The sequence below is a fragment of the Nycticebus coucang genome, chromosome 7 (assembly GCF_027406575.1).
Source record: "Nycticebus coucang isolate mNycCou1 chromosome 7, mNycCou1.pri, whole genome shotgun sequence".
Classification (NCBI taxonomy): Eukaryota; Metazoa; Chordata; class Mammalia; order Primates; family Lorisidae; genus Nycticebus; species Nycticebus coucang.
The window spans coordinates 58,021,113-58,039,415 of record NC_069786.1 but is presented as its reverse complement, the minus strand read 5'-3'; the positions used below and the strand labels follow the sequence as shown (position 1 = coordinate 58,039,415).

The window sequence follows — 18,303 nt, the reverse complement described above, 5'->3', positions numbered from 1 at the left end:
ATTAATCAGTCTTTTGAAAATTTATTTTCTAATATATATAGAGAGAAGAACTTTTTTCTTGTTTCTGGTATCCTTGTAAATTGACTAAAATTACCAAGTACAACCAAAATAACTTACATTTATTAACCTTTATTCTTATTAATAACAAAAAAGAATAACATGGTTTAGTACCTAAATTAAATAATTTTTTCATTTAGGTTATGTTTTTATATTTGGTGGAAAAACCAATGTGTTAGGACTCTTTAAATGAATAGTATAACAACTGTATGTCCAAAAATTAGGTAACTTAGATGGAATAGAAAAATTTCTAGAAAGATGCTAATTGCCAAAATTACTCATGTAAAAACTCCCCATTAAAAAAAATCATAGGCCCAGACGGCTTCACTGATAAATTCTACCAAACATTTATCAATCTTTCACAAACTTTCCAAAAAATAGAACACTTCCTAACACATTCTATAAGGCTAGCATTGCCCTGATGCTAAAAACAGACAAAGATGTCACAAGAAGAGAAAATTACAAACCCAGTGTCTCTCATGAGTATAGATGCAAAAATTCTCAACAAAATACTAGCAAGCCAAATCCAGCAAGTGGGATTTATCCCAAAAATACAAGGTTAGTTTAAACATTTGAAAATGAATTAATATAATAAACCTTATTAATAGAAAAAAATGACAGAAACCCCATAATCATTAAAAAAGCTTACAGAAATTTGACAAAATCCAGCACCTTTCCATGATAAAAATACTCAACAGACTAGAAGTAGGAGAAACTTTTCAACCTGATGGAAGGCATCTACCACACACACACACACAACACACAAAGTCAGAGCTAAAATCACAAGAAAGATTCAATACTTTAAGATAAATAACAGGACAAGGAGTCTTCTCTCCTCACTTCTTTTCAACATTGTATTGGTCTAATCAGGGTGATGAGAAAAGAAAAAAAAGAAAAGTATCCATCCTGGAAAGGAAGAAGTAAAATTATCTCTATCTGCAGATAACATAATCTTGTTTACAGAAAATCCTAAAAAATCTACTAAAAAACTATTATAGATAATAATCACCTTCAGGGAAGTGCAGGGCACAAGACCAATATAAAAAAATCAATGGTATTTCTGTACCAGTGGTTCTCAACCTTCCTAATGCCGCAATGTATTTTCATTATTAAAAAGGAGTCATGACCCACAGGTTGAGAACCACTGTTCTATACATTTTCAATGAACATATGCATAATTTTTGCAATATCTGACATCACACAGATAAGCAAAACAGGCCTTAAATAATCTGCACATGGTCCAGAGGCCATAGGTTGGATATCCCTAAATAGAGGTTTATTTAAAACCCAGCTTTGCTATGTCTGAATGTTACTTACTTCTCTAGTTTTCGTCTCCTAATCTATAAAATGGTGTTCATGATAGTACTTGTTTCACAGGGTGGCTGTGAGCATTTAACACATAGTGTTTAGTACTTGTGAGAATTTAAGTAAAATATAACACTTTCTAGTACAAAGCTACCTCAGATCGATTTTTTTCAAAGTTGTCATTAGCTTGTAAGTATATTTCCAACCCCATTATTTCCTATTCCTGCCCCCTGTGATGCTCACTCCTGAAACAAACGTGACCAGAGGTGCGATGGTTGGAAATGATACCTTCTCACAGATAGAATCCCTACAGAACCAGCAGAAGGATGGTGTGGTGTGCCTGTAGCCCATGCCGCTTTCATTGGAGTGGCCTCATCACCATCAATTCCAAATCAAATGCCAAAGTGAGAGCACTTAGCAAAACATATTTTTCTCATTTGGTTTATGATGACTGTAAGCACTAACATCAGATGTCTCTGCTCTGATGCTTAATTCTAAATTTTCTGGAATAGACAATTGAATGGCAAAAACAGAAATAGAATCCTAATAAAGATGAAGTGCAAAGTTTTAAGAAAGAATTAGAATAGTGAATCGTTATTTGCTTGTGAATCATTTCTGTGAATTGTAATTTCTTGGATTTCTAATTGAAATGATTTTCAGCTTTGCCATAATAAGCTGAAAATGCAAAGAATTGAAGCATAGCTAATTAGAGCATTTAAGCAGTATGTGAGTAACTATGCCAAAGATGGGCCAAATCGAATTTAAGGGCACTCTTAGGAATTAAGTGTTAACCAAGTAAGTGTCAGTTATGTGTAGAGGAGTGATATGCTTTGAGAATTAATTTTTACTTCTGTTCAACTATTAGAGTTTTAAAGTTATAGATGCCAAAGCTAATCTTCCAAAATCATCAAATAATCATATTTCAATATTAAAACATTATTTGCAAAGAGACATGAAAATCTATTCATCCAGTAATTATTAATGGAATATTTGGCAGGTGATGGGAACTTATTTAGTGTGTTTGTTGCTGTGGAGAATTATTTTATAATAATCTACACATACGCACACATTCAAAACACTAGAAAACAATGATTCTAGGTCTTTCTCTGAAATCTCACTATTATCTGGGGCCAAAGCAGGCCCCTTGCCTTTTCTCCACTTTTTCAGAGTCAGCGGAAAGAATCCATTTGGAGGCAATGAGCAAGATCCCTGAATAGGGGTGTAAACGTCAAAGGACACCATTGACATTCCTTGCGAACCATGGTCAACGCTTAGTTGTGTGGAATTTGTTTTCCATGAAGTGTAGAGGCTAAGTGTATCATCCACTTAGCAGGAGATGATAGTCAAGGAGGGAATTCACTGACAGACACTGGAATACACTGAACGGAAAGGATTCAGTGAAATAATTAAATTGGGATTTTTGCAAAAGAATCTTCAGGGGCTTGGGAAAAACTAAAACTACCAAGACACCATCCCCAAATCAGTAGCTTTGAGATAAGTTACTAGGAATCTGTTTTTTAAATAAATATTCCAAGTGGATCTAAGGACTAAATTTTGATATCAATAAATAATTAAATGAAGGCATGTTGAGGTAAAAAGAGTATATACATGAAATTTACAATGTGGATTAGTGGGTAGAAAGTCCCGGGAAAAATAATCAGAAACAGGTTAACACAAAATCTGTCGAGGGCGGCGCCTGTGGCTCAAGGAGTAGGGCGCCGGTCCCATATGCCAGAGGTGGCGGGTTCAAACCTAGCCCCGGCCAAAATCCAAAAAAAAAAAGAATTTCCACAAAATCTGTCGAGTTCAATTATTTATTCATCTAACAAATACTTGTTGTGCTCCCACCTGTGTCAGGCATTATCCTAGCTGCTGGGCACATATAAGTCGAAAAAAATTCATGGATAGAGACCTATGCCTTATAAAGTCATTGTCTATATAAATGGAGATTTAAAAATTTCATGTTCAATAAATTTAGATAAATGTTGAGAAATCAAAAAGCCAGCAGTATCTTTAAAGTGCCAATTGGAAGGTCATATCTGTTGGTGATAGATATGGTGGTCAAAATTGATAATGTAGTGAAACATGACTATATTTATGAATTCTTGATATGTACAAAGGATCAGAGCTTGGATCAAAAATTCTAAATAAACTTTTTAATCTTATTTCTATTCTAACATGTGACCGAATGCAACATCTCATAGTAAATATATTACTTTGTTTATAAACATGTAGTCATTTTCAACAGGATTAGAAGAATGCCTAATATAAATTTCTCCCTTTATATTTGGGACAAATTCAATTGTACCCAACCTGACACCAACATAATTGCACTGTCTAAGCCCTGGCTACATCACACATGAGATAGCTTACAAAAATATTGTGAGGTTAGTAGTAGTCATCCTATCCCATCTGTGCCAAGAACCCTATTTCCATATAAATGTAGCTGGCTCATCAAGATATGGTTTTCATACATTTACTCACCACTTCTTGGGTGATTGCAAGGATTATTCTCATTATGGCAATTAGTAGTGCATTAGTACATGTTTAAAATTGCTTTATAGATATTTTGAGTCATAATAGGACATATGCTAAGTTCTCTATATAGGATTTCTGGCATTTACAGCTACTATGCATTGATATAAAATAAATGAAGTAATATGAAATACACTATTAAGTATAACCTTTCTGGGTAATCTAAATTAGGGGGTTAAAAGAATAAATAACTAATCCTTAGAATCTTTTTGAGAAATCTGGTAAGTACCAAGATGCCTTTTAATAAGGCCCTTTCAGCAACTTTCCCTTTCCTTTACATTTCCCCACCAGTTTTCCCTTCTGGGCAATCAACCTACCTTCCTAAAGCCTTGTTATCCTACCTACAGTAAAAAAAAATAATACTGCTAATAATGGTAATTATTATGATAATTAAGATAGAACTTAAGCAAACACTTAGCAAAAGAACAGATTAAGGCCAAGCTTAGAATTTATTTGCATTCTTAACCTTCTTTTTTTTTTAACAAGATTATATTTCCTTCTGCCCCAAAGTTCACAACCCTGAAGGAAATACAACGAGACCCCTCACACTGAAAGATATTTTAAATGGGACATTTTCTTATAAAACATTTTTTCCAAACTGGATTTCAGGTAAATGGATTATTTCTTTATCTCTTGGGGATTTTAAAAATGTATTTCGTTTTGTTTTCATTTTAGTGCCAATGCGTCCTACAGTAACTGAAGGCAAATCAGTTGATCAATAGTGATGAGGCTACCACGAGATTAAACAGAATAGGAGATTAAACAGGAAATACATTGTTGAATAATTTGAGCGCCTGGTGCAGCTTTTGAGAATAGAAAGCATTCAAATATTCAGGGCAGGTTATGAGAATTTTACTAAAACAAGCAAACAAAAATTCTACTGTTAATCCAGAGAATCTGGAAAATAGACAAAATCCCATTTTGACAACAAACCCTTTAAGGATCATTAAATTGTTATTTGCATATTCTTTTCAAAATAGAATGTTATCGAATGTCTAATCAAATAATAGTGAGAGCAACAAAATAGTTTATGACACTTTAGTTGCTATTTAAGTGCCACTAAACAAAGTTGAATATTATTTTTTCCTTAGAAAATGACATATAAAGTGTGTTTTAAAATAAATCAAACACAACCAAAATGTAACTTATCTTATCATTGCAAAAGAAGCGTACCATTTAAATTTAGCTTATCCTCTTCATAACTCAGAGAAAACAAAATTTTATTCCTAAGCACCCTGAATCAGTTAGAATTGGGCTGCTGCTAGCACATACGGCTTCTTTGTGTGAAGCAGAAAAAAGCACACTTTCCTCGTTTCCACTACCAATTTATTACCTTAAATCTGACAAAGCAATATACACTGGATGAGTAGTAGAAACAAAGTGGGTCTGTGCAATAAGAGAGGGTTTTGCTGTTGTTGTTCGAAATGTATTTTCTGCTAAAAGATCATTTTCAAGTTTTGTTTTCTTTCTTGCTTAAAGGACAAGAATACCTTCATCAATCAGCAGATAATAATGTAGTACTGTATAACATTGAAACAGGAGAATCATACACCATTTTGAGTAATAACACCATGGTATGCATCCGACGTCATCTTCCTCCTTAGAGAGCTTTGCCAGCTCTTCCCCCAAGAACAGGTTTCAAAGTCTTAACCCTTGATCTGGACCTAAACTGTCTTCCCAGCCCTGTCTCCCACTAAAGTCCTCCAATTCTCTCTTCTACTCACACTAGCCTCTAGTCCTTGCCTTCTTTTGAAGCACATGGGAGCTTTCTTCCTCTGTGGAACTACTATAGCATAAGATGGTTAAAAACTCTGTTCTTAGTATCAGGCAAATTGAGGTTCACATTCTGGCTTCGTCACTTACTAGTCACTTACTAGTCTTGCAACATTGGGTAAGGGTCTACACTACATCAATCTCTCTATGCCTCCGTTTCTTCTGCTGTAAAGTGGGAATAATAATACCTCTTTAGGTTCATGTAAGAATTAAATAACAATTTAAAGTGCTTGGGACAATGCCTAACATAGAATAAATGCTTTATAAATGGTAGCTAGGGTGGATGGGCACATACTGCTCTGTTCTCCTGAGCTCTCAATCCTCCTACTTTCTTCACTCCAATAAGCCTACTAATCTTTTAAAACCAAGCTCAGATAATACACTCCTGCTCTGTGCATCCAATTATCCTGTTGGGATTCACTCATTTCCTCCTTAATGATTTTGCAATGCTATATTGAATCTCTTTCATAGAACTTTCTAATTTGTAATATGTTACTCCTTTACAAGTTTGACACCATAAGTTCTTAAAATCATGTTATGTCTAATCTATTACATCCTCCCTCCATAGTGTCTAATAAATTTCTTTGTAGGTAGACCATAAATATTTTTTAATAGTATTGAAAGAATATGTATATAGGAGTGTATCGGCGATATAGCATTCTTTCAGAAGTACAAATTTACAGAACTAGAAATTTACATGGCTCTTGTTATTATGTTTTCTGTATTCTAATCAACTTCTTCATAATTTCAGAAAAGTACCAATGCTTCAAATTATGGCTTATCACCTGACCGGCAATTTGCATATCTAGAAAGTGATTATTCAAAGGTACCAGTTATTTAATTTGAGTACATCTGAATATATCTTCTACTAATCCACAAGTTGGTTTTTAAAAGTAAGATAAAGTCAGAGTCTGTCTTTAAATGTTTGGCCTTGGTCACCAACAGTCTTCAGAAAGACAAGTTTTTGTTGAGTTTGAAAGCCCTTTAAGAATTAGAATCCAAAATAATACTTGCCTCATTCACTAACCACAACACAAACATGCTTAATGAGAAGAAGAATAGCTTTGTTCAAGAGGAATTGTAAGCTAAATATCTCCTATTCATTTTAAAATTTTCTATTATTTAAAAACTATACTGAAAGGCAATCATTGTGTAACAAAACCATATGTTAAATATGTTATTCTCTCACCCAGTTTTAAAGGGTATCATAATAGTGAATTATGCAAGTATAGAATAATCCTTATAGCCTCTGGAAATCATATTGGTTTTACTTCAATACAGGTAAAACATAAAGGGAAAATTCCTAGGACAGAGTGTATCAAAGATAAGCTTTTTATGTTAGGAAATGTCTTTGGATATGCTTTTTATGGAGCGAGGGTTGAATCATTGCTGAGATTAGTTCTGGAACTCAGACAAACAGCACTAAAGTCCACAGTAGAACTCTTTAAATGAAGACTTGTTTGGAATTGAAACATATTCTTCCTAGTGCCTTGTAAAAGTAGTCCTTTTATAATTCCGAACTTGGAATTGGATGATATGTGATTATATATTATTGATGGAAGCTTTTTAAAAACTGTAATTTGTCTCACCTCTTTTCTTTCTGACAGCTTTGGAGATACTCTTACACAGCAACGTATCACATCTATGACCTTAGGAATAGGTAAACCATCAACTCTATTCATTAATACTGCTTAAATCTAATTCCTAACCTTTTTTATTCCAAGCTGATTTGAGGTTAAGACTACATTATCTTGTTCCTGATCTTAGTTTCTACTAAATTTAGTTTCTATCACCTGTAGATAAATTGTGATACAGGTGCTATTTTATGTATATGTATGTTTTAATAATTTGAACTATTTACCACTTTTAAAAAAAGTAAATCAATATTCGGGTAGGGCAGTGGTTCTCAACATTCCTAATGCTGCAACCCTTTAACACAGTTCCTGTGGGTCGCGACCCACAGGTTGAGAACCGTTGGGGTAGGACTGAAGGAGAGAATGCCTGGCAGAAGGAAGAGTATTTAAGGTCCAAAGAAGAAGGAGAGTATAGAATGCTCAGGAAACTCAAATTAGGTCAGTTAATTGAAATTGGAGGAATCTGCTGACTGGTGGGAGGTGGTACAAGGTTGGAAAGTGTCAAATAATAATGAAGAAACCATTAAAAATAGTTTAGATCTCTTTCTGATGACAATAGTGAATCACTCAAGTGTTTAAATGGGAAATGACATGATCAGATTTACACCTTAGAAAAATCACTCTGGCTAACTGTGGATAATGAATTGGTTGAGTTACCCTCTTTGATGTTATATAAAAGGGGAACATAATTATGTGGCTTAAAGAAGTGTTCAAAAAATTCTTCTAGTCTATTTATCCTTTTGTGTAGCAAAAACACAAACATTCAAATTATCTACTTGTTTTAGTTGTATAGAAAGGAATAACTCTGATCTTCTTAAATGATCAAATTAAGAAATAGGAAGTAAATCTAAATCCATCTAATTCATTCTGAATTTTTCTCCTCTCTGCATCCACATTTATCTTCAAATTCAAGAACTATTTATTGAGCAACTGCTATGTGAAATGTATATGGGGGAGGGAAATACAAATGAGCTGAAAACGCTAACCCTACACTCAAGAAACTTTTAGACCAGTGAGGTGGGAGGGAATCTTAGACTTTCAGTACGATTTCTTAAAGCTTAATTGTGTCCTTGTTTTCCTTTTAATCATTTTGAAATTCTCTATCTTGAGTTTTCCCAAATCAAACAGCATTCCAAAAGAAGAGACAAGACTAACATTTTAATCATAGTTTGTAAAGGCTTTGTAACCTAGAATCACACTACACAAGGCAATTGTATAATGCAATTGTACATGAACTTTATAGCCATCCTGTATTTTTAGCTCATCTACATTACATTGTACTAAGACACTGTTTTTATTTTGCTTTGTTTTATTTTCTGTACAACTCTCTAATTTTCCAGATTTTTTTTTTGTCAGATAAATACAGCACAATTTAGTAAGTGAGGGATGACCAATTTGTTGAGATTCAAGGCATGACTTAACTACTAATTCCAAGTCTTTTATAAGCCTTGGAAGACTCTCTGAAAATCTAGCACAGAGAAAATAAAGATAGTTCTAGTTTCAACCTAGGTAAGAAACACTGAGAAGATGCTTTGTAAAGCGTCCTTCCTCCTCTTCCTTCTCTTTTACCTTTAGTGACTCAGAAAACAAAAGAAATGGCAGCTGTCATGGCTGGCCAGTCATGATGAGACATGCACTTAGCTTTCCAGTTTAGGGCTGTCTGCATGATTGCATGGATAAGTCCACCGCATATGGAGAACTGAGACAATGTTATAGTGTCAAAGGTAACATGAACACTGGCTTGAGACAGAGCTGTCAACCAGGTGAAGAACGTTTTCTCTCTGGGTCATTCCCTGGACTGTGACCTCACATCTCTTTCAGTATGTTTCCCACCGCCCAGGCGCCTGGTGCTCATACACTGCCCTCTGGTGGCGGGGATTCCCACTGCACCACCAATGGTCACCATCACTATTTCTCTAGTCAAAACTGTGCCCCGTTCCTTCCTTGCTTGCTGCAACTTATATTCTAGTACCTAGTAAGTTAAATCAAGGTAATGTGTATTACAGATCTTCACAGACCCAAGTGTTAAAAGAATGGGAAAGGTTGGAATGTCAGGCATGTGTCAGGTCTAAGTTGGAGAGATTTTTCTGAGGGGGTAGGTGAGACTTTTTCTTCTGGCTTTTCAAAGTATACTTGAAGGCAGGTCTCATTTTGCCTTTCCATAAAAACAGTCTTGATAAAACTCCTCATACAATCTTCAAGAAGGCAGAGGTCAAAACTTAAACATGGCATCCTATGACTTTTTAACACTTATAAAAGTCTGTATACACTCTTGTTGAAGAACTACAAAAGCCCCACAGTGCAAGTCATTCATTTGAGTATTTGTGGAGTGACTCTAAGCATTAAAGTGAGATTTTCGGCCAATAGAATATTTGAAATTTCCCCATGGGTGGAGGACTTTGCAGGCTTAAGGCATACTGCCTGGTATACGATCCATTTTTCAGTTTAGCTTGAGATCAGATGTTCCTTTCCTTTTCTGATTTCAAGTCAGATCCCTGGAGAGATTGTCAAATGGCATCTGATTTTCAAAAATTTGAAATGCATATGCATTCACAGAGATGGGGATTGTGAATGAGAATGTGGATGAGCACATATTAAACTTCAGCACAATTATAGAATTTCAGAGTTGGAAGGCACTTCAGTGACCATCTCAGTCTGGTGTGTGCAAATTTTATAGTCCCCGGGGGTTTAAAAGATTGGAGTTTAACTTGAGGTCTGCCAAGTATTAGCAGTATTACCTTAAAAAGTCATATCATCTTTCTACACCTCATATCTATTTTCTATAAAATTAGAGGGTTCTATCGGATAATCTTTAGAGCTGTTTCCAATTTCATAGTCTATAAGTATTTAATCCATTCATGTCACTATAATGGTCAGAAAACTGAGACCCAGAAAAGTTAAGCGACTCTCAAATAACTAGTGAAATAATGGCAACCATCACCCACATCTCCAGTCCTCCAGTGTTTTTACTGTTAGGTTTGTAGACACATTTTTAATTTGTTTTGTTTTTTAATTTGTATTGTTTGTTTATTTTGTTTGTTTGTACAGACTTTTTTGGGCATTGAACAGCAAGGTTTGTTGTTTTTCTTTCTTTCTTTCCTTCTAGTGAATTTGTAAGAGGAAATGAGCTTCCTCGTCCAATTCAGTATTTATGCTGGTCGCCTGTTGGGAGTAAATTAGTAAGTGTTTAAATTTTTGAAATGTTTAATCATGTAAATAAAAGAGGAGCCATTTGATTTTGGCCTTTGTTAAATTTCCCTGCCTGAAAGAAAAAAAAATACATTCATGACTATTTTAGTGGTTAAAAATGGGAAGAGTTTTGATAAATTGAAACCCATCTGAGAATTCCGCAAAATCTCAAGCTCATGGATAGACTTCTTTAAATATCGCAGTCAAAAACTTTATCCTTATACTCAGCCAGAATGCGTTGTGCCAGAAAGCTCAGGAAAAATATGGTTTTCACAAGTTTCCCAGACTAGCTTCAGACAACATGAAATTTTGTCCAAGCTCTTATTTAAGGACTCTAAATAAAGATTAGATCTGGCTAGCTATTAATATTCAGAGATTTATTCAACTTTCTGTCAATATAGATAATTATTTGGGGGTTATAAAACAACTAAAAAAATAGTAGACTTTATGCTTTGTTGGATACAGATTTTAAAAATCATACTTGATATTAATGTGAGTTGGTTATGTTCTTTGACCTATTAAAATGATATTTTAGTAGTGAATCTCTTTTGTATCTAGATGAGCACTCTTTTCAAAGGCACTAGGGGAATAATTTTAAAAAATATGTGCCCTTAATTGCATTTACTACGGAATTTGACTAACTTACTATTGACTAACTTATCACTACTTCTAGGCATATGTCTATCAAAACAATATTTATTTCAAACAAAGACCAGGAGATCCACCTTTTCAAATAACATATAATGGAAGAGAAAATAAAATATTTAATGGAATCCCAGACTGGGTTTATGAAGGTAAGCTATATTCTTTTCTTATTGCTGTTGTTTTAAGTCTTAAATCTAAAGTAATTTCATACATTGAATAAGATTTAGATGAGCTATATCTTATTTCAATGAATAGGAGCGTTTGTGAAAGATGTTATTAAGCTATAAACAGGACATACATTTTTCAGAAGACTGGTAGAATTTGTTTTTATAAACATTGCCATGAAGTAGTGGTAATAACTTATATTTCAAAAGGTATATTATCCTCAGGTGTTATGTTAGTACATTTTCTCTTTTTTTTTTTTTCAGAAAGAAATATTTTTTCAAAACTAAACTGTTTATACTTTAAATAGTTTCTATTTTGGGAAATTATTTTTAGTTTTTGATACTTTCTTGATTTTGTCCTTATTCTAATTCATGTGGAATCCAGGACTTTACTTTAAAAAAAAGAAACAACTTGTCATCTCTGTCTTTATAAACAATACATATACACAACTAAACTAACTCTGTTTTTGTTTTTTTTTTGGGGGGGGTGTTAATATTCCCTGGAGAGAAATTCAACTTTCAGAGTTTTTGTCACTCTGTAGTACAATTACAATTTTCCCTGCGTTGGCTACTTTAGGTGACTATAGAAACCAGAAGCTGCTCTGAAAAGAAAAATTAATTATTGCTAAGATGTTTATTACTTATTTAAGAAATTAAATTTCTGTCAATTTCTCATGAAACTAATTGATGTTTGATATGAGATATCAGGTTAAATTATTCCTTTTAACTCAGATTATTTTTTAATAACCAAAGTACGACGTATGTCATAGCCACACTAAAAAAATTTATTTCCATCGATACATAGCTATTTAAAAGTATTTATAATGATTTTTTAAAGTCAGATGTAATTATAATTAATATGCTAGCATTTATTTTTCAGAGGAAATGCTTGCTACAAAATACGCTCTCTGGTGGTCTCCTAATGGAAAATTTTTGGCATATGCAGAATTTAATGATACAGATATCCCAGTCATTGCCTATTCTTATTATGGTGACGAACAGTATCCTAGAACAATAAACATTCCATACCCAAAGGTATGTTGAATATTTTTAGTAAACGCTTTCATTTCCCTGGTGTCAAAATGAGCAACCATTGCCATGAATGGAGGTGGGATCAACAAGTTTGGAGGCTTCTTATCCTTGTGCATTGTAAGGCAAACATTGTACTGTGCCTTATTATTTATGTGGACATCTGTTGCTTTGGACATCTGGTTGTGCTGGATGAAATAGTCTTTGCAAAATCCATTGCAGAATCTTTGAAAAACATATGGTCTAGATCATGGAGGAAAAACAAGCTTAACTTAATTTTAATTTTTTTCATATTTCATGCTCCAAATTCAGGGTAAAGTTCTGTTTTGCAATTCCCTCTTAAGTTCTCATGTAAATGCAAACTAGAATGTAAAATACGAATGCTAGATCTGATGTTCCTGCCAGGTAGAAGCAATCATGAGTTATGGTCTTTCCCTGGGAGCCTAGGTAGGTTATATTTGTAAGCCTTAGTTTTTTCCTTGAGGGAATTAGACACGGTGTCATCCCAGAGTTTCTTGCACATTTAACATTCTGGAGTTCTCATCGTACGTCGTTTTTATTCAGTCTCCTGTCTGGAGAGAGGAGACCTGAGTATGCAATAGGAGAATGACCAGGTCTCAGTGAAGAAGCACTGGATCCTAATTTCGGTTTAGACAAGAAATCTAAAAAAGTGAAATCAAATCATAAATTTACCTCCTGCTCAAGGAAACATGTGATTTCGAAATGCAGTTTTTTTGTTCTTTGGTCCTCACTGTTTTTACTCACCAAGGTGAGCACTGCCATGGACGGCTATAGTGACAAGATACGGAATACACATGAATGGATTTTGATGCAAGCCAGAGTGGCCATAGAGAGAGAAATGGAATCGCAGAGAGTCTACCAGGCATCCTGAAACTTTTTTTTTTTTTTTTTTTTTTTGGCCGGGGCTGGGCTTGAACCCGCCACCTCTGGCATATGGGACCGGCGCCCTACCCGTTGAGCCACAGGTGCCGCCCATCCTGAAACTTTTTAAACAGGGGGCCAATTCACTGTCCCTCCGACCGTTGGAGGGCCAGACTATAGTTTAAAAAAAAAAAACTATGAACAAATTTCTATGCACACGGCCCATATCTTATTTTGAAGTAAAAAAACAAAACAGGAACAAATACAATCACACTGCCGCATGTGGCCCCTGGGCCGTAGTTTGAGGACCCCTGGTACGGATGTAAAGTTATTTGAGAAAAGGCAATGGATAGGAGATGAGTGTGTAGATAGGATACCCCTCGAGAGTTGTGTACAAAGTCTGGTCTATTTGGGACCTACCGTGTAAAAGAACTTGGACCTACCATGTAAAAGAACTCAGATCTTTGAAACAGATGAGGAAACCCAGAACCAAAGAGTGACTGATGGCTCAGTGCCCGTTGCACAGTGGTTACAGTGCCGGCCACATGCATCAAGGCTGGCAGGTTCAAACCCAGCCCGGGCCAGCTAAACAACAATGACAACTGCGACAAAAATATTGGTGGGCGTTGTGGCAGCCACCTGTCATCCCAGCTACTTGGGAGGCTGAGGCAAGAGAATTGCTTAAGCCCAAGAGTTTGAGGTTGCTCTGAGCTGTGACACCACAGCACTCTACCCAGAGCAACATAGTGAGACTCTGTCTCAAAAAAAAAGAGCAACCCACAAAGACTGACTGACACTGATAGGGAAGTTGGAACCCAAATTCTCATGTTTCTTTGAAGATTAAAGTCTCTGAAATATTGGGCATTCAGTGGAGAAGTGGAATAATTCCAAAGAATCCAGCTAAACCTGGGGTGAAACAGAGAGGTCCGGAGAGAAACTAAACACTTCTTTGGATGAATTCATACAGCAATGAGTCATTCGCTGACGACTGTGTATCTAAATTTTGTGAATTTAAATTTTATTACAACTGTAAGATTTTCTTTTCCTACAGTAAAATAACAGAGGAACTCTAAGAAACTGTTTAAGCATGAGCTACACTGTCGTGTAAATTCTAGGCATACAGTAGAACGCAAAAAAGCATCCAGTAAAGCACACAGTGACACAATAAGCAAGGGAAGTGTAAATCCCACGGACACTTTGTTTGGAGGTGAAATTTTTCTCCTTTTTTGTGGACGGCAGCTCTAGTAATGCAAACAGCTAGGAAACTGACATTTGGTGATTGTCTAGACAAAATCTTATTGCAAAAGCAAAAAGTATCCTTCACTTATTTATTATTTCCATTCTCCTCCCAAACCAATCTCCTTCTTCACTCCCCTGAGCACACAAAGATGTTACTATTAATTATTACTAATAATAAGTGATGAAATTGAGAGGGATAATTGAGTTACTAATGAAAATGAGAAGGCTCTATCTCAGAAATCAAAAAAGAAAATATGGATTACAGCAGTTTTCATATTCAAATCATGTTTTCCCTATAAATCAAAGCTCTCTCAGTAGGCATTTAAAATATATATTTTCACTCTAGTTAACACAATGTTTGTAATGGCCCTGCAAGTAAAGTTGAAATGAAGTCATGTTATAAATAGAATGTTTTCAACAATAATGTCTTTAATATTATTAGCTTATAAAAATATATCGAAATTTCTAATGTATCTTTGAAACATTGGTGATAACTGAAATTGTATGAGCTTATATATCTCCATTTTCTTGGCAGGCTGGGGCTAAGAATCCTGTTGTTCGGATATTTATTATCGATACCACTTACCCTGGGCATGTGGGACCCATGGAAGTGCCAGTTCCAGCAATGATAGCCTCAAGGTAATTAACCTCAGATGCCCCCCAGCTTTTAAACTAAATTTTAACACTGAATTGTTTTACTCAGGGTTAATACTCTTTTCTAGTGAGTTTATGACATGCCTGCTATAAACAAAAAGAAGTAGTTTGCTAAGTAGCATGCAAAGCTAAATGCATGCAACATTTAAAATAATAAGCTCTTTCAATTTTTTTTAATTTGCGTTTTTAGGCATAGAAAGGTGACCACAGTGGTCAGTCTAAGTGCAGCTTTCCTCATATATGGAGACGTGAACTTGGGACCCACAGGCAAGATAGTAAAAGTTATATACATCTCTCACCTGGCTTCGTACAAGTCTGGCCTACCTTCTTTCAAGCCAGGGTTTGTAGGGCTGTGTGAATCACGTGTGCATGATAAATAAGAAGATAGGCTAACCTGCTATCAGTATTAGTGTTTTCACTAGGAAGTGGTCTATTCTCAATTATTTGGTTGTAGGGTGGTCTGTTTGGAGATTGACTGTAGGCAGACAGGCATGTGAAACATTCTTGCTCCCCCACCATGAGGTCCTGTGTAGATCTTGTCTGATTAGTCCTGATCACAGTAATCTTCCAGGCCCCCCATCAGAACTTTGTGGTCTATCTGGTTGAAGCAAATAAGGGGAAGGTGTTCTTGAGCTCTGCCTGTCACCCAACACCTCATGGGCCAAGGCTTAGGTCTTCTCCCCAGGACCAAATGGTTGATTAGCAAGAGGGAAAACAAAACCCCATCAAGGCATGGAGGCCTCTGCTGGACCTTGCCAGGATGAACTCACTGTTGAATAAGCAAAAATAACTTTAAGTTTTTGAATAATCTGCTATCCCTCACCCCAATCTACTTGATAAGAACTTGAGTGAATACATTATATTTTTAAAGTGTCATTCTCCTTAGGTGGCAAATGGCATGGTGGAAAGAACACAATATAAGTAGTCAAGAGGCTTGTTCGAGTTTCTGTGCAATATTAACAATATAATAGTAACAGCTAAAATGTTTTGAACACATTGTGTAGCAGGCGCTTTAAGCACTCCCACCCCACTCTTTACCGCAACTTTTAAAATTGTTGATATTATTATTCCCATTTTATATAGAAATAAAATAGTTAAATAACTGGCCTAAGTTATACAACTGGTAGAACATAAATCCAGAATATTCGCCTGAGACCTAGTCCAGCTCTGTGGTTTCTTTCACATTGATGTACAGAATTCTGTGGTTCATTTTACATTGGTGTTCTCTGCCTACAAGAGCCAAGTAATCCTTGCTGCTGTTCACTGGAATCTAGTATGTGCCGAACTTTATTTGAGTTACTTTCTGTACTTCCCGGGATATTAACCTGAATTTCAATACCTGACCTAAAACTCTGCTAAAACTCAGCTTCCTACACCAACTCACCTGGTGACAGAAATGTTCTTTTCACCACACTTAGAGCTCTCTCAACTAATTAAAAAGTGAAAGATGAGTTTACTTGTGTAAAATACCTGGTTTAATGATTCTTCTCTCCCGCAGATTGACCAGTAGCTTTGACCTTATGTCTTAAATTCTTTTGTAAGATTTACAACTCCAGAAATGGGGAGAAAGCTTAAGTATGAAATAATTCCATTAGACGAATAAACTCTTTTTAAAAAATCAAAAGACACATTTAAACTTTCTCTCCAGGGAAAAAAGAAAGTTCTGTCTTCCTACCTACTGAATTATTCCATAGTAATAAAATACATCTTCTGGAAAACAACAATTAAGAAATTATTTGAATGTGAAATTGGCTTATGGTTGTAATTGTCTGTTCTCATTTATTTGCAGTGATTATTATTTCAGTTGGCTTACATGGGTGACTGAATACCGAATATGTCTGCAGTGGCTAAAAAGAGTCCAGAATGTTTCAGTCTTGTCTATCTGTGATTTCAGGGAAGACTGGCAGATGTGGGATTGTCCAAAGGTAGGTAGGGCGTATTAAAGTCACAGATGTGTATTTCTGAAGATGAAGACACAATGGTGAGAAATAATTTATAGCTAACATTTTATATTTTAAAGCCAGAATTACTGCATTCGACCCCTAATAGCTTTGCAAAAAAAAGCACGATGTATTCACAAGTCCATGATGTTATTAAATAGGATGCCTCTTATTTTCTTGAATGATTTAAACCTTGAAATTGAATAATGAAAAGGACGATGTGATATTGGAAAAATCAGGTATCTAGCTTTCAAGACTGCAATGCATCCTTTTGAGATTATAATGACATAAACAGTCCAAAAAAAGCAAAATAATGAAGCTGAAAACACAGGATGATCCTATCAAGGAAATAGATTTCTTTCATAAAAAAAAAAACAGAGAAGAAATGCAAACATGTTCTATTCAGTGTCAAAAATAAAAATTGCAAAAGAAATAAATATCGTTTTCAAAAGCCAAATATTTTTATTCTAAAATTAAAAGTAAATAACTAAAATCATGACATGAAATATTAGATCAAATTATCCTGTTACCTGGTTATCTTAGGAGAGTGTCCCATATGTGCTAATTTTAGGAGGGGGGAGGGGAATCCTCTTGACAACTAGGCACAGATTTACTGTTGAGTTTTGTTTCTATTGCTAATCCAAACATAATCTGTTGAAATAATGAGTCAGAAAAATTACTTCACCAATCAAAAAGCTTTAAACTAAGCCTGATCTTAATTACTCATATTAGAAACAAAGAAATATAAAACATTTTCTTTAAATAGGAAATTTGATGGCTACATTTCCTCAGACTTCTAATTATGAAGAAATGTTTCATTAAACCAGATATAGTGTAAACCTAATTTAGAAAGAAGAAAAGCAGAGCAATCAAAGTAAATTACTAAGTTTCATCTAGAAATTAGGACATTATGTTTTGCAAGGAAAAAGTCATATGAATCTGTTTGGAAATACGTCAGGACTATAATAGTCAGCATTACTCAAGCTAAAAATATTTTTTAAAATCACCACTGTGTCTGTGAGAGGCTTGACTAATTTTGATGGAATATGCTAGAAGCTTATTTTTATCTTATATATATTTGATATACAAAGCAGAAACATTTTGGCTTTAATGCAGTGTCATAGGCAAAGAAAGGATAGACTAATTTTGATTATGCTAATTAATTAGAACTATCGGTCTGATTACTCAGCCTTGCAGTGACTGTATCTTTAATGTTTTCATTGAATTTAAGTATTAGGAACTAGTACTTTAATTTTA

At 34.9% G+C, this 18,303-nt stretch overlaps 1 protein-coding gene across 1 annotated transcript in view; it reads left to right on the top strand.

The window, feature by feature from the left end:
* The window catches only part of FAP (fibroblast activation protein alpha), a 61,219-nt gene that overhangs the window by 3,967 nt on the left and 38,949 nt on the right, over positions 1 to 18,303 (top strand). Inside the window, exons 3-11 of the mRNA XM_053597807.1 lie at positions 4,408 to 4,506; positions 5,377 to 5,471; positions 6,422 to 6,496; positions 7,278 to 7,330; positions 10,411 to 10,483; positions 11,167 to 11,287; positions 12,183 to 12,337; positions 14,988 to 15,091; positions 16,896 to 17,031. Of these exons, the coding sequence (XP_053453782.1) occupies positions 4,408 to 4,506; positions 5,377 to 5,471; positions 6,422 to 6,496; positions 7,278 to 7,330; positions 10,411 to 10,483; positions 11,167 to 11,287; positions 12,183 to 12,337; positions 14,988 to 15,091; positions 16,896 to 17,031 (911 nt within the window). The remainder of the gene's footprint in view (positions 1 to 4,407; positions 4,507 to 5,376; positions 5,472 to 6,421; positions 6,497 to 7,277; positions 7,331 to 10,410; positions 10,484 to 11,166; positions 11,288 to 12,182; positions 12,338 to 14,987; positions 15,092 to 16,895; positions 17,032 to 18,303) is intronic.